This window comes from Mastomys coucha, unplaced genomic scaffold (assembly GCF_008632895.1).
Source record: "Mastomys coucha isolate ucsf_1 unplaced genomic scaffold, UCSF_Mcou_1 pScaffold14, whole genome shotgun sequence".
Classification (NCBI taxonomy): domain Eukaryota; kingdom Metazoa; phylum Chordata; class Mammalia; order Rodentia; family Muridae; genus Mastomys; species Mastomys coucha.
Genome location: NW_022196896.1, coordinates 116615302 through 116634902, shown reverse-complemented (window position 1 = coordinate 116634902; position 19601 = coordinate 116615302). Strand labels below are relative to the sequence as shown.

Here is a 19601-nt window from a genome sequence, read left to right as displayed (position 1 = left end):
CTTGCTTGGCGTGTGAAGCCCCGAGTTCCATTCCCCAGCGCTGCCATGGGAAAAGCAAGGTCACTTCAGCGGGACACTTGTGCTTTGGAAACCTGAAGTTCTATCTCAGGCTGAGTGAGTAAACGAGTGGATTATGAAGTGACAAGGGAGGAGGGTCAAGGCAGCCGTCATTGTTTCCACTCATTACATATGACCTTCATTCAAACAGTGGCCCAGTCCCACCCCTCGAAGAAGAAGATGAGGTCAGCAGAATGACCCGCCAGGGTTAACATTCTTGCTTCTGCGCAGTGGGAGGCAGAGCTGCAGTAGCGGAGGCCGAAGCAGAGCACCGAGCGGCTGGGAGCTCTCTTTCTCTTCCCTGCTGCTGGCTGGGTCTCGGGGTGGGGAGCAGGGAACAGCGCGCAGGCAGGAAGGAGGCGGGGAATCCGGGGACCACAGCGGGGAGCAGGAGGCTCCAGGGAGTTGGCGAGACCCAGAGGCCCATTCACAGCCCAGCAGGGAGGAATTAGGCTAAATGGTCAGGGCTGAGAGCCAGGCCCTGAAGCAGCCTTCCCAAGGCTTCCCACACCTCCCTCTGTAGTGGTGACACTAGATAACCTACTTTTGCCACCGACACTAAAGAAAAAAAAAAAAAAAAAAAAAAGCGACAGCACAGAATTACATGCAGATGAGCAGAGTGGTGTGTGTCCGTAGTCTCAGCCCCTGGGAGGCAGAGGGGAGGCTGAGGGCAAGAGGAGGGCAGTCTGGGCTACACAGCAGCAGGGGGCTTGTCTCAAAATGAGTAGATGAAGAGGGCTGGGAACGTAGCTCAGTGTAATGCTCTCGCCTACCATGTGTAAGTTCTTAAGTTTGACTTCCAACACCGAAAAAAGTGACTAAAAACAGTTAACGATTCACTCACTGGTAAATACTTTGGGGGGTGGGGGGGACTGGCCATTGGCGAAGCCTCCAGGACGGCTGGCTTTCTAAACCCACTGAACACACCACTAAGATATGAGCCTCTTTTCAGCCCTGGGTCAGGTTAGCTTCCATTTAGGAATTGAACAGAGTTGGGGAACTGGGCAATAACGTTACAGTCGGGGAGTGTGGCACTTTACTGATTGGAAGAAGTAGGTTACAGGAATGGGTGCCCCCAAAGGGTCCATCTTATCCCCGGCCCCTTCCTCTCCCAGCCCCTGCTTCTTGGCTATAATCACTGGGGCAGAAACCCTCTATACCTTCCTGTTCGGCTGGCTGTCTTGTTCACAGGCTGAGACTCCACAGAGCCAGCTGACTATGGACTGAGACCTTGGAGACGGTGAGCCAACAATAAACCTTTCCTTTGCTTACTCCGTATTTTATCACTGATTAAAAAAAAAATGAACTAGAATAATTTTTAGCTTTAGAAAAAAAAAACAGAAAGAAAAAAAAAACCATCTTGCCTAAAACAGGTTATGTTTTGCCTTAAAGATCAGTCTGAGGCTGGGGCTTGAGGACTGAATCCTTGCCTCTTGTACCAAGGCCCAGGATTCCATCCCCAGCACTGGGGGTGGGGGATGGGGAAGGTGTGGGGTGGGGGGTTGGAGGAAGACTAGCCTAGTCGACTTTCTGCTTTCCTGAGACACCTCTTCAACATTTTGTTCATTTCTTGTTTTCATCTGAGGGGCCCAGCCACCACTGCCTGCCCCATTCTGGGGGACACCTCCCTCATATGTGTTCTGTTACTCCAGGGGTGCGCAGGGCCTCTCAGAAGCTCAGCGCCGTGAGAGGTGAAGGTCGGGCAAAGGCAGCTATTTATTGCACCTGGCAGGGTCTATTAATACATTGAAATTCCTGCAATTCAAGTGCTTCGCCCCAGCCGGGCAGCTACACAGGAGAGTGTTCCATACAGGGTCCAAATGACTTCAGCCCCTGGGTGAGTGCCACCATCCGAGGCAGGAGCCTTCCTGGACACAATGAATGCCTTTTTAGGGTGTGGGATCTCAGCACACTGGCAGTGTGCTAAGCAACCTGATCACCCACGCAGCCCCTAGTGAGGTCACAGGCCCCTCCCCTGGATTGTTGGAAAGATTTTTTTTCCCCCATGTGCAACATTACAAGAAAGCCAGTGGGGCACTGTCAGGGAAGAAGTCATGGAAATGGGGTATCAGGAATTGTAGGAGTGGACAAAAAAGGATTTAATGTCTTGCTATAACTATCCCCTCTCCATCCTATCACATGGAGGAAGATGAGGCCGCAAACCACCTGCTAAAATGCTTTTAGCTAAAATGCTAAAAGCTCAGGCCCATAGAAATGATCCTGTACCAGCTGGATTCCTGCTGCTCCTAGGCACCTGGTGCCTCTTCAGCTACATGCTGGTTCTAAAGAAGTAGAGCCTTCAGATGTTACTCTGAAGTAAGGCTAAGTCCACTTATTCATTCAGGAATTCATTCCCTCAATGCTCATTCAGGGACTCAGCATCTGCTGGGTGCTAAGAGCCATCCCCCCAGGGTGAGGGCCACCACCAAGCTCTGCCTCAGAAAGGTGCTGTGATGGGGCCGTTCCTCAGCAGGCAGCTTTTGGCAGCCTTGGGTCTATGGTCACAGCAACAATTACAACCGAATGCATTGCTGAGCAAAAAAGAGGCTGCATCAATTCAAAGAGATACAGGATGATGGGGATACAGGATGATGGGGATACAGGATGATGGGGATACAGGATGACTGAGTCCCCCATCCACCCCAAGCAGACAGTCCTGATAGTAAGGGCTCCTCACACCCAGTAGGTATACTGCACAGGCCCCACCCCACCCAGGGCTCTAGATCCAGCTGCTTCCAGGTGAGGGAGACCCTGTGCCTGGGGGCCACATTTTGAGAACTACTGGGTCAGAAGTGCAAGCCATGTCTCTAGGCTCTCTTGCAACATGTTTTGCTTTCTCAGAATTGGGCTAAACAACTTTCCAGGTACTGCTTCAGAGATGCTCCTGTGACAGCCACATCTAAGGGATGGAGCCATCTAGGAGACAGACTTGCAGCCCATCCCAAGTGGACCGTGTGGTTTTGATATACAATTTACATCTGTATAGTACATGAGAGGAGGGCGAGAGGCAAGGAGGGAAGGAGGAAGGGAAGGAGAAAGAGAAAGAGAGGGAGAGAGAAAGAGAGAGAGAGAGAGTGAGAGAGAGAGAGAGAAAGAGAAAGAGAGAGAGAGAAGAGAGAGAATGTGTGCTACGTTCTGGTTGGCCAGGGGCAGGACCCTGTGGCTCTCATGTGTAACACAAGACTCATGCTGTGCTCCTCCTCATGTGATATAGGCTGAGCAGTCACACAGGAGAAGGAGCCCCACCAGGCAACACTGAAGCTCGGAGAGATTCCGTGGAGGCCTGAGTGGGCTGAGGACGGCCCTTCCAGCCTAACTGAGGCTCCTCCCTGACAAGCTGGTATGACCCTGATGTTCCTGGGCATCCGTGGTCGTCATGGAGACGGCAACCAGTGCATTTCTTCCCCATCTCCACCTGAACCTGAATGCACCAGGGCCTCCAAGGCCAGAGAAGGCCATACATAGGCATGCACACATGTAAATGGCTTTGGTCTTTCCTGCCACATTTCCAGCCAGCCCCTGCCTTCCTGAGGGACATTCCAGGCCTGGACTGGCTTTTCAGCTACAGGAAAAAGCAAGGTCACTGCCAAAGAAGCCTAGAGAGTGCTTTGTAAAGAGTAAATGCAAGCTGGGAGTGGTGGTGCAAGCCTGTACTCCCTGCACTCAGTGAGGCAGTGGTAGGCAAATCTCTTCGAGTTCAAGGCCAGCCTGGTCTACATAATGAGTTCTAGCGCAGTCAGAGCTATGAAAACAATGAAACCTCTGGAGCCAGTGAGCATGCTGCCCATACCCAGCAACACACACAGGGGAACGTGAAACCTCTGGGGCCCTTTAGGGCTGGTCTGTATTAGCTCAAATGTGTTCCCTTTTGGACCCGTGTGAATTCTGGGAGGCTAGCAAGTGGCTGACATCCCACCTCAAAGATTCCTTTCCCTAACCCAGTCAGACAGCCTGAAGCCTGGAGCCAAGTCTGAGGTAGAATCTGAAACCCAAAGCTCAGAGTCTTGAAGGGAACAAGCAGGGCCTGGCTCCTAGAGTAGAGCCTTTAGCCAGGAGCCTGAGGGAGAACCTGGATGCAGGAACCTGGACTCTCAAGGGGAAAGAGGAACCTGGAATTTCCAGTCTTGAGAAGAGTTTTAACCTGGGGACAAGTGTCAGGCCTCTACTTCTTTAAGCACAGATGACAGGCAGGTGACCATCACACACACACATGTCTGTGGCTGGCATGATGTCCTGGGCAGTTTCTGAGGGTGTATAAGGAGAGCTCCCCTGATGGGCATGTGTGCATGGACAGCAGGCTCACCACACGTTATGACATTCACACCAGCTCACATGCGCCATGGTTTTATGACAGCCTCCATCCCTCATGAGGGAGCACTGGGGCTCAGGGACCCTGCGGCTTCATCAGAGATGGCAAAGCTGGGGCATGGGAACCGTGGAACCCGAAGTTGATGGTCAATGTTGCATTCTCCATGCAAGACTCAGCATGACTCAGGGAGCCTCTTAGGGGACACTGCTGGGCTGAGGAGCTGGGAGGAAAAGTCTTACAGCAGGAAGAGCCCAAAGGCCTTGGCCCCAGGGACAACTGTGGTCTCCGGGGTTGCTGGCCCCTTGCTAGTGAACTCTGAGGAAGCTAAAGGGCATAGAGGCTGCAGTTTCTAAGTGGGCTGAGAGCTGAGGAGCTGTGACAATGAAGAATGGGCTAGCCATAAAAGCCACTCCATCCACCCATGCATGGACTTTGACCTAGACTGGTAATTTGCCTGGGAAATGAACTCTATATTCACAGATGTTCCCAATATAAGCTAGTGTCCATAAAACCAATAGGAAGTCACTCTAAGCCTTTGACTGCTTTTCTCCCACAGGTGGTACCTTGGCAGCAGGAGGTCCACCAATCATAGGGCTGGGCAGCCTAGAGGGCTCAGGGTGAGGGTGGGGGAAGGGACAAGAGGTGACAACAGCTCACTGACCAAGGAGAACAATCTGGGAAAGGGACAAATTTCAGGCTGGGTGGGAACTGGGCAGGTCACGAGGCTTCCCAAAGAAGTGCCATGGATCAGAGACCTCAAAGGAGGAAAGCTGGCATGTAAAGGAGGGAGGGGACAGTGTATTCTTTGAGTAAGATAGACCTGGGCTGTGGATGCATGTCAACCATGAGCCCTCTTAGCGGCTCCTGCCTTTCGCCTACAAAGGCAGACCCTGGGGCGTCCAGGTAGTCAGAGATCCATGATATAGACACAGCTGCCAGCAGAGCTGGGCTCCGTTCACACACTCAGAAAAATCCATCACTTTGGGACCCTGTGGGGGCTTAAAGAGAAAGCACTGGCTATTGAAAATGAGGTTTAGTGAGCCTTCCTGGGGTGGGGGGAGGGAGGGGAAGAAGATGGGCCTCATCTAAAATCACTCCGAACCTTAAAGGGCAGAATAAGAACTGCTGTGAGATACAGAGTGACCACCCTGAGGCTTGTGGCCTGTTACCATACCTCACCCCCAAGGAACATGTTTTAGGAACTGCTATAGGAGGGCTAGCCGCTGGGATGTGACCCTCAATGCTTTTCCCCCCAGTACCCAGTAGCATTGATTATTAGTCCTCCTGCTCTATGGAGGCCTTGGAGAAGATATTTAGCCAAGAAATAGAAACTAAAGCTGAAACAAAACCCAAGTAGGGGGAAAAAAAGGGGGGTGGGTGGGAATCAGTTTCACACTAAAGCCGGGTTTTCAGTCACTGAGAGGGAGAGCTGGTGAGCGCTTCCCTCTCAATTCACACAGGAAAACAGGACTGAGGGGTACAAGTGACAGAGGCAAATGTGCTGCGTAGCAGTTCTCAACCCGTGGGTCCCAACCCCGGGGGGGGGGTCACCAAAGGCCATCAGAACACAAACACTTACATTACAATTCATAACGGTAGCAACAGTACAGTTATGAAATAGCAACAAAAATAATTTTATGGTTGTGTGGGTAGGGAGGGTCACCACAACACGAGGCACTGTATTTAAAAGGTTGCAGCATTAGAAAGGTCGAGAACCACTGTGGTAGAGCATTAGCAAGGCCTCCCTGTCCCATTCAGCAGCCCAGGGTGACTGGCATCCCACTGGCTAAGGGAATGGACGGCCCTGGGTAGAGCAAGGGAGGGTCCTCAGCCAGACAGTGCTGCGTGCACAGTCTGTCTTGGCTAACAGAAAGTGGGGTGGAGGCTGCACAGTACATTCTGGGAAAATGGAGCCGTGAGGAAAGAGCCAAGATGGGAGGCGCAGGGACTCAGGGGTGATGAGGAGGGGATTCTGGGCAAGACAGTGACCCAGCATCTATTTTAAGAAGCTCAGCTTTGTAGGAGGCATGGGGACAATTTTAATCCTGTGGAAAGGTGGATGTCATTGATCATTTGTTGTCCGGTATCTGTGCCCTGCCAATCTGGGTTGAGTATTAGTCGTTCCCCAGCTCCACCCTCATGTGTCACGCTGAGGTAGGATGTGTTCCATTTTCCCTCTGCCACCATACCTGGATTTCAAGTGGGCAGCTGACATAGCAGACCAAGGTTGTACTTGAACACGCCTTGACCTTGAACCTGGAGCATCCAGGACTGTGAATAGCCAACATCCAAGCTACTCCTCCTCAGTCTGTAGTGCATTGCTCTGTCAGCCCCCACAGGCAATGCCACCATACTTCTGGAACACAGTCAAGTGCCATCGAGTGTGCAGCTGAGGCCTCCACTTCCAGAATCCAAAACCAACTTCTAGAACTGTCCAACCCCCCTCCCATCCCACCCGACTCCCTGACTCTGGGGTAACAGTCCCTTCTCTACAACTTTCCAGAAGGTCTGATGGAGGGAATGCCAAACAATGGGCTAGTTTCTGCCCGCCCCAGAGAAGAGCCACTCACCCTGACAGAGTCAGAGTAGAGCATCCAGGCTTCCATAGCATCTGGGCTCGAGGCACACACTTGACAGAGGGGAGGTAACGCCTAAATCAGTGTTGTTCTCCCTCAGGAGCCACCTGACAATGTCTGGAAATGTGGTCCCCATCACCGCCAAGGAGGTGGAGTCACTGGCATCTGCTGATGAGACACTAGGGATGTTGCTGAGCCTCCCACGGTATATACAGAAGCCCCCACAAGAGGGAATGAGCTGGTCCCCAAAGCCAATAGCATCTAGGCTGAGGATCCCCCAAAGTATGAATGAAGACATCAGAAACCAAAACGAGGAGTTAGAAGGCCATCACCTCGTCTCAACCCATGTGGTAACCACACTTGCTGGCTGGAGGCATGGGTTGTTAAAAATAGGGAGGTAACTTGGTAGCTTCTAGGAGGTCAGACAAGCCCAAAGATAAACAGTGGTGAACAGGCCCGGCTTGTAAGGTCCAGGTCTTCAGGAAGTTACTCAAGACAGGCGCTCACCTAGGCTACTTGAGGATGGGGTCCTATGGGGAACCTGAGTATATCCTCCTGCGGACTTAACCTGAGGACCAAGAAACAAAAGGGATACTAGTACAGGATTGATACTGAATGCAGGGGTCCTTTGTGCAAAGGACAGCATTGGTGAGCTTTGACTAAGACGAAATACCTGCTATAACGACTTCAGGGAATGAGGAAGACATCTGGGGAGCTGGGCCATGATTCTGAGGACAAGCATGTGGTGGTGGGACAAGCTTGTGCGCAAAGCTTCCTACTTCACGATAGACGGGCAGAGAGTAAGAGACAGAGGGCCCTCGGACAAAGTGCAGCCTCCAAAGGTACAACCCTCTCTGCTCTACTTCCTTTAGCTAGGCCCCACCTCCTAAAGCTTCTAAGAAGATCCTCCTCAAATACGACCCTAACAACTAAGGACGAGTCCTTCGATATATCAGCCCATATGCTGTGTGTGTGTGTGTGTGTGTGTGTGTGTGTGTGCTAATTCCATATCCAAATCATAGCAGTTCCCAGCTCTCATGCTCTGAGCCAGTAGGCGTGTGGACACTAAGCTGTGTACGCAGTTAAACCACAGCCGTGAAGACAGATGCAGCGCTACATGCCTGTGATCCCAGCATCCTGAAGCAGGCGGCTCTTCAGTTGGAGGTCAACCTGGCCTCCAGCGATACTGTCACAAGCAAATGAAGCCACAACTATTAGCATGTTCACAGTAAGTTCACTTAACCAATCCTTTATGCCAACTGCCTCTCTCTTCCTGGCTGAAGGTTATCTTCCTTGTGACTTCTCTCCCATCCTTCCTCTCTGTCCTCATCCCGTTCTATCCTTTTACTTAGGAGGAAGAGTTTCAGCCCTGGCCTGGATCCTTGGCCACATCCCAACTGGACTCAAAGCACCAAGGTCACTTGTTTAATCTTCCCGAGCCACATGCAAGCAGGAAATGTCCCACCCTTTCAGTAATAGTACCTGCTAAGTGCTACACTCCACCACGTTACCATAACTACCCGGCTGCAGTACCATTCCTCTTCCACAGACAAAGGGATGCGATGAAGACTGTGTTCTTTCCACAAGCGTGCTTCAGGTAAAGTGCGACCACAAGCTACCCCTCCCACCTGCACACTATTCCCTTCCACTTCGGTGCCAGACCGTGAGTGATACATAGCTCAAGAAAACTCAATTGGGATTTCAAATTATGGGGCTATGCTTATTATAATATAGCTCCATAAGGGATAAATCACTGCTCCAGAGCTATGGGGCCTTAGCCAGCACAGTGGCTGCTGTCTATGTGGCTATTTCAATCTGTTTCAAAACAATTGAGAATGAAGTTCCCCAGTTGAGCTGCCTCACCGTTAACTGCTCAACAGTGGTGGCTCTTATGACAGCCTTCAGAGACACAGACAATTCCCACCACAACCAGGATGACCCACAGACCAGGCTGCTCGGAATGAGAGAGAGCAAATGTGCCAGATCCAGCGAGAAGCATCTTAGGATATTTGGGATAGCCATGTTCCCTACTCAGTCTGCTTGGGGAATCCCACTTCCAGGACTGTCAGCCTGGATACCTCTGTATCTTCCCAGATGAGGGATGTCAGAGAAGATGGTAGGAAGTAAGAATAAAAGAAACCAAGGACAAGGGTGGCAATGCAACATGGGAAGGGGTGAAAAGTGGAATGGATGGACATGAGCCCCCCGGATGGTGTGTGTGAGCCCCCGGACGGTGTATGTGAGCCCTCGGATGGTGTGTATGAGTCCCCAGATGGTGTGTGTGAGCCCCCCGGATGGTGTGTGTGAGCCCCTGGACAGTGTGTGAGCCCCTGTGGTGTTCTATATAAACAGGGTCAGAGTTGCTTGGTGAATCATACCAAGAAGGGGGTGGAAAGCTTAATGGAAGGCACCAGCAGCTCAATGCTGACTGTTCCTGGCTCTCACAGGCTGCTGACCTGAGAGGTTACCCCTGCCAAGTCTGGATCACATTCTGCCTACCCCAACACCAGGTGTATCTCAGGTCCTAGAGAACTTGACAAACCAATGGATAAATTGACAATTCTCGATGCCTAATGTTAGAAAAATCTTTTTTTTTTTTATTTTGCTGTTGTTATTTTGTTGGAGTTTTCTTTTCTTTCTTTCTCCTCCTCTTCTTCCTTCTCCTTCTCTTCTTCCTCCTCCTTCTCTTCCTCCTCTTCTTCCTTCTCTCTTTCTCTCTGTCTCTCTGTCTCTCTCTCTCTCTCTCTTTCTCATTATTATTGTTTGAGACAAGGTCTTGCTAGATCACCCTGGCTATCCTGGAACTTGCTATGTAACCCAAACTGGCCTTGAACTTGTAGCAATCCTCCTGCTTCTGCTTTTCAAGGGTAAATATCACAGGTGTGTGTCCCTAAATCCAGCTCAAAATCTTACTTTTTTTTTAAAACTCCAAACTAATGAGTGATTTATCTGCTTTATAAGAAGATAGTGAGTTCAGGACCAGCAGAGAGAGAGAGAGAGAGAGAGAGAGAGAGAGAGAGAGAGAGAGAGAGAGATTGAGATTAAAAGGAATAAGAGGGCTGATCAGAAGGCTCAGTGGGTAAATACACTTGTTCCAAGACTGACAACTTGAGTTTCATCCCTGGAATTTGAATGGTGGAGAGAAGTGACTCCCACACATGATCCTTTGACATTTGCCCTGTGGGTTGCACATATGTGCATGCATGCACACACACACACACACACACAAAATACATGTGATTTGAGTAGCACACACTTCTAATCCTAGCACTTAGGAGGCAGAGGCAGGAGGACCTCTGTAATCTCAAGGCAGGTCTGATTTATGTCTCAAAATAAGTAAATACACATTAAAACAAAATTTAAAAGGAAGAATCACAAAGTGGGGGGAAAGGGTGAGGGGCAGGAGGGAAACCTCAACAAATTAAAATTAAATATAGTTCAGGCATATTTAGTAGGAGTAGATTAACTTGAATTCTGTCCCAGACAATCTGACAAAAGACAGACAGGTAGACAGAACAAAAGGAAGCTCTGTCATCATGCCCAGAAGAGAGATGACAGCTGGCTGGTGGAGTGGAGACCAGAAACCTTACAGAACTTCTGGATAGTCATTTCCAGATTGAATGAAGCCAGTCATGCCCAATACATATGGGAAAGCCTAGGATAGTAAGAATAATGACGGCTACAGGGTTCAGAGAATAAAAGCAGGTTATAACCCTGACACCGTGGAAGGGATTAAAATTCTCAGAAAAGCCCTCAATGCTAGAATAAAATAGGAAGAGGCCCTAAGATGACGGCAGAAATTCATTTTTAATTTTGCTTTTCCACATTGACTTACTGGCTTAGTAGATAATACAGGCATGTCCTTGACAAACCTGCCTGGGCTAGCTACTTCCTCCACACCTCCGCTGTGGCTCTGCTGGTGTTTCTTCAAGCGAATGCCAACAAATTGGAGCCTTTCCCCCACAGAGGACCAAGTGCCACCTTCACTTTCTGCACAGGGCCCTCTTCAATTAACAATGCCAATTGGAAACCACTTCAAAGGACACAGAGAAACCGCTGACATTCTTTGGAAACTTATTTTTAACCTAGACCTCTATATACAACCAAACTATCAATCAAGTGGGAGGGTAGAACAGGAGGCTTTTTCAGACGTGCAAATATCTGGAAAGGGTACCCTTGTTCAGAAGGACATGTTCCAGCAAAACCAAATTTAGAGCCAAGAAAGACAATTACAATCCAGGAAACAGGGACTCAACCCCACCCCCAACTCCCTCAAAAAAAGGCAAAAGGATCCATCCTTCAGAGCTGTAAGAAGGGAGCAAGAGCTGAGGGGGTCAAAGCCCGGGGACCCCCCAGACCTGACTGGGAGGGTGGTGGGGATTAAATAGAAGGGGATGGTGGTCTGACTTGTCTAATGACATTACAGAGTGAGACCATAAAGGGGTTTGGAGACTTTGAAGAAGTACCGATCATAGATATGGGAACAGGCAAGCAGTTTAAATAATAATAATAATAATAATAATAATAATAATAATAATAATAATAATAATAATAAAATAGCTACTTGTGGTGGCTGGCTCCCAAAGTGATGCATGGTATGAAATACAGTCACTTCCACTGGCATTTCTTGTGTGCACTTCGGCCATTGCCCTGAGACCTTTACCTGACATCTCTCATTCGCCCTCACAACCACCTACCTCGCGGGAAGTGGACTATTAATATTTCCCTGCTGTACTTATGGGAGGTCCAAGAGCTCATGTAATTGCTTTTGACTATGGAATAAAGGGCAAATATGAACCCATGGAACCTGATTCTAGCATCCAATACCCTCAACCTACCATGGCATTATACTAACGAGTATATTATTTAACCCACAACAATAGAAATACAGGATGAGGGCGTGGGGAAATGGCAACCGGTCTCCATGGATACCTATTCTTAATCTTCAACCCAGGAAGGAGACAGACAGCATCTAAGCTTGGTAAACCCATGAAGAATACTTTTATAAGTTGCACTTTAATAATGGAATATCTACTTATGTGCATAATATTTGTGAAAACCATGGCACTCGCCAGGCCATTCAGGGACTTATGGGTCCTTTAGAATATTTGGCTTTTACAGGGCGGTGGCAATGCATCATTTATAAAGATATGTTTTATATTCTAGAAACTGGCACTCTTGCTGGACCTCACAGCCAGAATGTACATATGTATGTGTGTATATATATATATATATATATATATATATATGTATATATATCATACGCTAATAATATACCTTGAGGTCATGTAAGACTCAAGACTGACCTCCTACTGGGTACTCAGCCTGTTCGCTTGATTTGCCTTTAAGAAAGCAATGTAACAACCAACCTGGCTTACCTGGGACTCCCCACGTAACCAGCTTCTAAAACCTAAGCTAATGCATAGCTATAGTTTTTTTAAAAAGATTTATTTATTTACTTTATGTATATGAGTACACACTATAGTTGTACAGATAGTTGTTAGCCTCTGTCTAGCTGTTGGGAATTGACTTTTAGGGCCTTGGCTTGCTCCAGTCAACCCGGCTCGCTCTGGTCGGCTCCACTCACCCCTGTAGACCCCGCTTGCTCAGTCCCTGCTCACTCTGGCCCAAAGATTTATTTATTATAAATAAGTACACTGACGCTGTCTTCAGACACCCCAAAAGAGGGCATCAGATCTCATTATGGGTGGTTGTGAGCCACCATGTAGTTGCTGGGATTTGAACTCAGGGCCTTTGGAAGGGCAGTTGGTGTTCTTCCCCGCTGAGCCATCTCGCCAGCCCTATAATCTTAAATTATGTATTCTACCATGCCCCTGGCCCAGAGAACAGTGTGTGTTATGCTAATTATTTGCTGAAAACAGCAAATATAGGTTGAAAATGATTTTATAAACTGAGTATCCATCATTAATGTTGTCTACAACATTTGTATATTGCTTGGTGAAAAATAATGTTTGTACTACTGTCTCTAAGTTGGAGTCAGTTGGAGTCTGTGACTTAATCCCTTGGAAAACTCTTTTAAAGATTTCTGTAGAGTATCCTTCACTCCTTCCCCATGTGATGCTGTATGTGCTGGTCAATAAAAGACAGAGCAAAGCCCTTTGTGAGATACATAGAGGCTGAGATGCAGGGACAGATTCACAGGACAGTATTCAGACAGGGCCAGATTCAGATTCATACACACAGGCAGACAGGGATAACAGAAGACAAAAAAGAGCAAACCAGAGAATTCCAGTCTGACTGACTCTTGGTTAAATGACACCAAGGGGCAGTGCCTTGATTTCTCTCCTCTCCGTGACACCGGGGCAATATTGGTGACTGAGTTCATTACTAGTGCTTTCAAACCAATCCACACAGCGATGGAAGAAGCCATGCTCTCACCAGAGAAGTGTCAGAGTCTGACAAGTATTAAAAGGACAGTTCAGGAACCAAAGAGACAAATCAGCCCTTAAGACCACTAATTGCTTCTGTGGTGGACCTGGGTTCCATTCCTGGTACCCCGAATGGTGGTTCACAACCATCTGTAACTCCAGTTCCGGGGAATCTGGAATTTACTGGCCTCCTACATGCACATGGTACATAAATCCACACAGGCACACATAAGTAAATAAAAAATTTAAAAAACCCTAAATTAAAAAAAAAAAAAACAATTAAAAGAACTGTCCAGCTGTGTTGGTAATGGCCCGAGAACATGAACAACAGTAAAACTGCATATTAGTTTGCTGAGATAAAAATTAAAGCTTTCCTGATGGAGGCGTGAAAAGAGGAAATCCTGGATACAGGAAGGCAGAGAGCACTAGTGTCTGCCTCACGAAAGGTTACACTGAGGGCTCACAGGTCAGCTGGGGACAGCTGTCCCAGGGACGGGTGAAGTCAGCCTGAGCATAGGCTGTCATCTGCAATGGAGTCTTAGACGGGGCATAAACAGACGCTTTACTCTCCTGATGAGATTTAGTATGCTTGTGGGATGAAGCTTCCCAGAGAATGGCTGGCTCACTGTTGTCCCCTTCTTCCTTGTGTGTTCCACACTTTGATGAGACCTACAGGTGACAATCTTAACTACAGTCCATGACTGTGGTCTTCACCTTTGAGTCTAAGGTCTCTTCAGCCTTTCATAAGAAAACCCCCAACACTAAGCATGGAGCTAGGAATCACTTAGACTCTCCACAGATGGAGGAAGAGACAGCTGGCTCTGATAGAAATAGCTATGGGTGGGGCCTGGAGGCCACCAGAGACAGCAGGGAGGTCCAGATGAGACTGAATCCCCTCTAGCTTCTTCTGTCACATCAACAGTCCAAGCTCACAGGCCCAGGAACTCCTGTTTTGGCCATTCATAATACCTCACAGATGATGTCCAGATTTGTGTCTCTCTTAGGAGGGCCACCCAGGATGGCTACATTTGAGGTGGGGCAGTTCTTCACATTGGACAGTGAACAGCCACATGTTTCCCACCCATGGAAGTCACTTCCTGACTGTGCAGTAGTAACCCAACCATCCCGGGTGGCACACCCACTCAGTGTCCACTAGGCTCTTATGACTTGACTAGTCTTGGGAAACAAAGGCATCTATCTGACTGAAGTTAAGTGGCTGGGTAGCAAAAAGGACTAGCACCCTTTGTTGAATTCAGGCAGTGGCTGGCCCTAGTGTGCTGTCCCAGTGGGGGGGCGAGGTAGGGCATAGGGACTATGACAGAGGCCAGGAGTCTGTCATGCTAGCTGAATTCTTCCTAGATCCCTCAATCCAAGAAAGCCAGGTCAGCTTGGTGCTAAAGGTAGTGGAAGTAAGTGTCTAAAATGAGCTAGATCCATGAGCACACCCTAACCTATGGAAATCCCAATGGCCTTGAAGCTTGAGCAAGCAGGTGCATAGACAGGCTCACTTCACACAGGCTGAGTCCTGAGGCCTGCTTGGGAGGATAAGCAGTATACATAGAGAAGGGCTATTTCAGTAGGATTGCCCAGCACAGGTGCTCACAGCAGGTTTCCCAGGAGATGAACCTGTAGCTGGCATGTGGCTGCTAGTGGTTTCGTGCAGGAGCCCTAGAACCAAGCAGGACGGAGCATGGGCTCAGCAGGGTAACATGGATATGTACCATCAGCCTGTGAGTCTAGGACAGGAAGTCGCCAGGGTGGGAGAGTGACATTCTCTGTTCTCACATGTGTGAGCTAATGGCTGCAGGCTGCCTCTTCCAGGAGCTCCGCTGGGGATGAGGCGGACATCTACATGCCAGGAACTCTGGTCCAGTGAAGGTGAAGTTGGGGGTGGGCTCTGAGCTTTCAACATTCAGTGCTCCTGGACCACATGCTGGGAGGACTCATTTACAGTGGGCTCCTTGGACAAGAGGCTTCAGGGACAGTTATGGCCATTCATAACACCTCACAGGTGGTGACCATCCCCCAGATCTGTGTCTCTCTTAGGAGGATCACCTGGATCTCCCTCCCCTTCCTGTCTTGCCCTGCTCAATGTGGAAAAGCATCTCATGTAGGCCACAGAGGGAGGAACCAATTCACTACCCAAGATGATGGACAAACTCAAATGAAGCCAGCTGCTGTGACTGGGGCATTGGAAAGTCCTGGCGAGGACACTGAACAGCCTCAGGCAGAGTACTGAAGGGGAGGCCCAGGTCCTCTCAAAGGCCCTGGCAGACGGCCCATGTGGGAAGAGGACAGACTCAGGTTTGAGATTTACCTTCTGGAGATGTCAACAACACCTCTGCCCAGATGTGAGACCTGGCACTCCCCAGCCTTCTAGAAGGCCATGCCTTACAGTCTGGAGACTGCTGGCAGGCCGCTTCCCCTAACATCATGCTAGAGTTTCATTTCTCAAAGATGATCCAATCAGTACTGATATGCCAAAGGCATATTAAATGACAACCCATCTACTTGCTGGGTTGGGGCCAGATAGGACCTGTGGAAATGGAAGGAGACAAGGCAGACTGTGGAGGGAGCACTAACAGGCTCTGTTCTTTCTCAGAGAACTTCCAAGCCCCAAGGAGAACTGAACTCCTATTCCACTCCACTGAGTGGGTCCCCTGTGTGGGTTCCCTGCCCCTACGACCTCTTGATGACCTTGACTCAGACTCTCCACTTGTTTTCCTGAAGGCGGTGTTCCCCCTACCATTCTCATAACCACTCCACCTCCACTCAGGCCTAGACAACTTCCTAAAGGATTCAGGGCAGGGATGGCCTGTCCTTAGTTGTTTTGTGCACAGGACAAGGGGGCCCTCCACAGATCCAGGCCAGGCATGGATAGTCCTGTCTCCTTTTGCCACAGCGACTTCATGGAAGCCAGTCATCTGTGGTCTCAGAATTTGGAGCAGGAGAACTCTAGAGGGCTGTAGAGGTTCCTCAGAGAGCTAATTTTCTGGAGACAGACAGACAGATGGGACTATAATTCAGGGATCCATCTTGGAATGATCCCTTGGCTGAGGCTGAAGTCAGTGAACTTCCACACAGCACCTCTAACTGTGGATGGCGTCAGCATGCAGGAGCCTGTAGTACTGAGATACAGGTAGTAGCATTCTCTCCTGGGATTTCCATACTGTGCTGCTATGTGTCCCTTGTCCAGGTCAAGTGGTCAGGGCTTTTGTCCTGGCAGCCAAACCATCTGGCTGGTAGACACATCCTTCAAGAGCTCGATACCCTTTCCTCCAGGAAGCAGCCCCTGAGGTTATCTGAGAGCTGGAATTCTCATTCCAAACCTTCAGACCCTTCCATGACCTTTCCAATCAGATGGCGTCTTCTATGGGCACTGTTGATCTACAGGGTCCAACCACTCTTTTTGGTGTGTGAGATAGAGTCTCACTTTGTAGCCCAGCTTGGCCTCCAGGTCCACATGCATCCTCCCAGCTTGCCCTCTCCAGTGCTGGATGACAAGGCCATTCTACCCACATGGCCATTCTACCCACATGGCCTGGCCCCTCTTTGATCCAGATCCTTGCCAGTTTTCCTGCCAACTCTTGGTTGTTTAGGATTGGGTGTCGGATACCATGATTATGCACTAAAGAGTGAATTGGAGGTTGGGTAGTGGTGGCGCATGCCTTTAATCCTATCACTTGGGAGGCAGAGGCAGGTGGATTTCTGAGTTCGTGGCCAGCCTGGTCTACAGAGTGAGTTTCAGGACAGCCAGGGCTATTCAGAGAAACCCTGTCTTGAAAAATCACAATAAAAAAGAAAAGAAAAGAAAAGAAAAGAAAAGAAAAGAAAGGAAGGAAGAAAAGAGTGAATTGGAAACCAAGCCCAAAACAATTTTGCTAATATCCATAAGAATACTCAATAATTCAGGAGATAGATATTTGCCATCTGAATACTGATTTAACTTCACAGCTGGCCAACAGAATTCAATTTGTAGTAGAGCAGACAGCATCACCTGCTCCCTCCAATCTTTTCATTGAATGCCCCTGGGTCTGGGTAAGGGCCACATCTGTGGCTGACTTCCACCGTGGGTTTGTCTTATTGGGGGGGGGGGGGTGTACTCATTTCATGCGTTGGTTGGAAACGCTTTGCCTGCTGTTCCTCTGTGTCTCCATGGTCTCAGGGAGTCTGTCCCTCTCTCAGAGATGATAATAGGGCTGAGATGGTGGGGGGGCGGGGCTGGGAAGCTGGCTTTCCTAGACCAGCACAGTTAGTACTGAGTGGTCCGACCTGTCTGGAAGCTCTGGTCTGACTCCTGCCTGTCTTTATAACTGCTGACTGCGGCTCCATGGGTGTAAGGCAGAACCATTCCCTGGCTTCTGCTTCCAATCTATTTTTATACCAACCAGCCGATAAGAGACTGGCTTATGGGACTCCCAATCTTCTCATTCCTTTGTCCTGCAACCACCGGGATTTGTGGGGCACTATGGCCCCTCCCAGGGACGCTTGTTTGCTCCGTAGTCACATACCCACTTTAAGTGACCGTTGAAACCAGGAAATTATATTCAAACCACTACATTTAGCAAGTGTCTGTATTTAGCCAAAGGTCCTGTAACCAACACCATTAATCACCCACCGTGCACCTGTCTCTAATGAGCTCTTGGTATATGATATTGCCTGCCTGGGTGGCGCCTTCTACAGTCGACCAACTAACCTCTGCACATTCTGCCCACTGCACCGGGTACAGGCAGGGACTTAGGCTCAGGGTGACAAGGGAGAGCTAAGTGTCAAAAGGGCTCAAAGAGGACAGAATTTGAACACTGGGCTTCAGGGGATGGGCAGGAGTTTGCTAGAAGGCCCTCCCCGGTCTTGTACAGAGAAAACCGTTTCTTTTCACAGTGTTCTGCAAACACAGACCTAGGTACCAGGTAAAACTGAAGTCAGGCATTCACAACTACAAACAGGAAGACCGCAGCCACTAACTACTTCTCCAACGTAACGGCAGCCTTAAGGGCTGGGAAGTGTTTCCACGCAGAAATAACATAGGCTACCTCTCCATCACAACCTGCTCGGAAGCGGTGGGAGGAGCTTGGATTTCACCTGCCTGGACATTTAAATATTCTTAAAATCTTTATTATTTTAGTTAGAATGTGCACAGGACGCTCAACTCAAAGGGTACAGAAAGGCGATTCAAATCACTCCGATTCCTTTGTCCACCCTAACGTCTTCACCAGTCGGGCCCCCTCCCCCAGAGCGGCTGCTACCAGTTTGCTCTAGTCCTTCCACGTGTCGCGCATGCTGCCGCAGCCTAAAGGTTGCATCTTTGTGGGAGAAAACCGGGCGCCTGTGCAGACACGCACACCCATGCGCCCTCCTTTGCCACACGAGAAGTTCATTAGCCAACGCGTTTGCCGTTGTAATGAACGGTCCAGGAAACTTTTCTCAAACGTCCAAACATGCCCTAGCTTGCTCATCAGGCTGGTCCAGACACGGGACCCCCTAAGTTACTCCCAAGCTGATCCCTGTGTGGCAATGGTCGCCAACCAACTGAGACCATTTTCAGCAAGGCCGTGTGGCTTCTGGGGCCGCCACTGGTCATCAGGGTTGGCCTAACCTCCTTTCCGGTACAAGGAGAGGCACAGGACCCACCCCTCCTCGACTGGGACCCCGCCACCTTGAGCCCCGGGTGGCCCCATTGAGTCAGTCCTCCGGACTAGCGGCCCACAAGAACCAGGGTCTGGAGCTGCGGGCAGTAGCGCCACCGGCGTGTGGCGGTTGCCGAGTAGTTCGCAGGCCGTGGATGAAAGCCGGGGCCCAGCGCTCCTGGGGCCCGGCCCAAAGCGCGGCCGCTGGGGACCACTGGGGACGGCTGGGGACCGCGGGGGACGCTGACAGCTGTGGCCGCGCCTCGCTCACCTCGCGCGCGATCTGGTTCAGCGCGTCGTCCTCCGCCGTTAGGCGCTCCCGGTTGGGGAGCCGCTTGCGCCCCGATCCCTGCGTGCCCATGTCCATCGGCCACGGCGCACAGCTGCTGCGGGACCGGTCTCGGAGCCGCGCTCGTCCGGCCGCCCGCTCCGCCCCTCGCTCCGCCGCGGCGTCATGGCGTCAGAGGCGCGGGGCTGGCAACGCGGGGGACGCGGGAGGCCGGGGCCAGGACCACGGGGATCCTCGGGTACCCCGGAGACCCGCGAGGTGGGACGCAGGAACGCAGGGTGATGATGGAGATGCTCAAGCGGCGGGGAAGCTGGGGACAGGGACATGGGGACCCTGAGAGGCTCTTGGAGCCAA

The 19601-nt window shown here is 50.0% G+C and overlaps 1 protein-coding gene across 19 annotated transcripts in view; it reads right to left on the bottom strand.

The window, feature by feature from the left end:
* Positions 1–19390, bottom strand: part of Lrrfip1 (LRR binding FLII interacting protein 1) — a 132747-nt gene extending 113357 nt beyond the window's left edge. For all 19 annotated transcript variants that reach the window (XM_031368393.1, XM_031368395.1, XM_031368396.1 and 16 more), the window contains exon 1: positions 19230–19390. In XM_031368393.1, the coding sequence (XP_031224253.1) occupies positions 19230–19325 (96 nt within the window). In that variant the 5' untranslated portion in view covers positions 19326–19390. The remainder of the gene's footprint in view (positions 1–19229) is intronic.
* Positions 19391–19601: the final 211 nt, after the last annotated feature.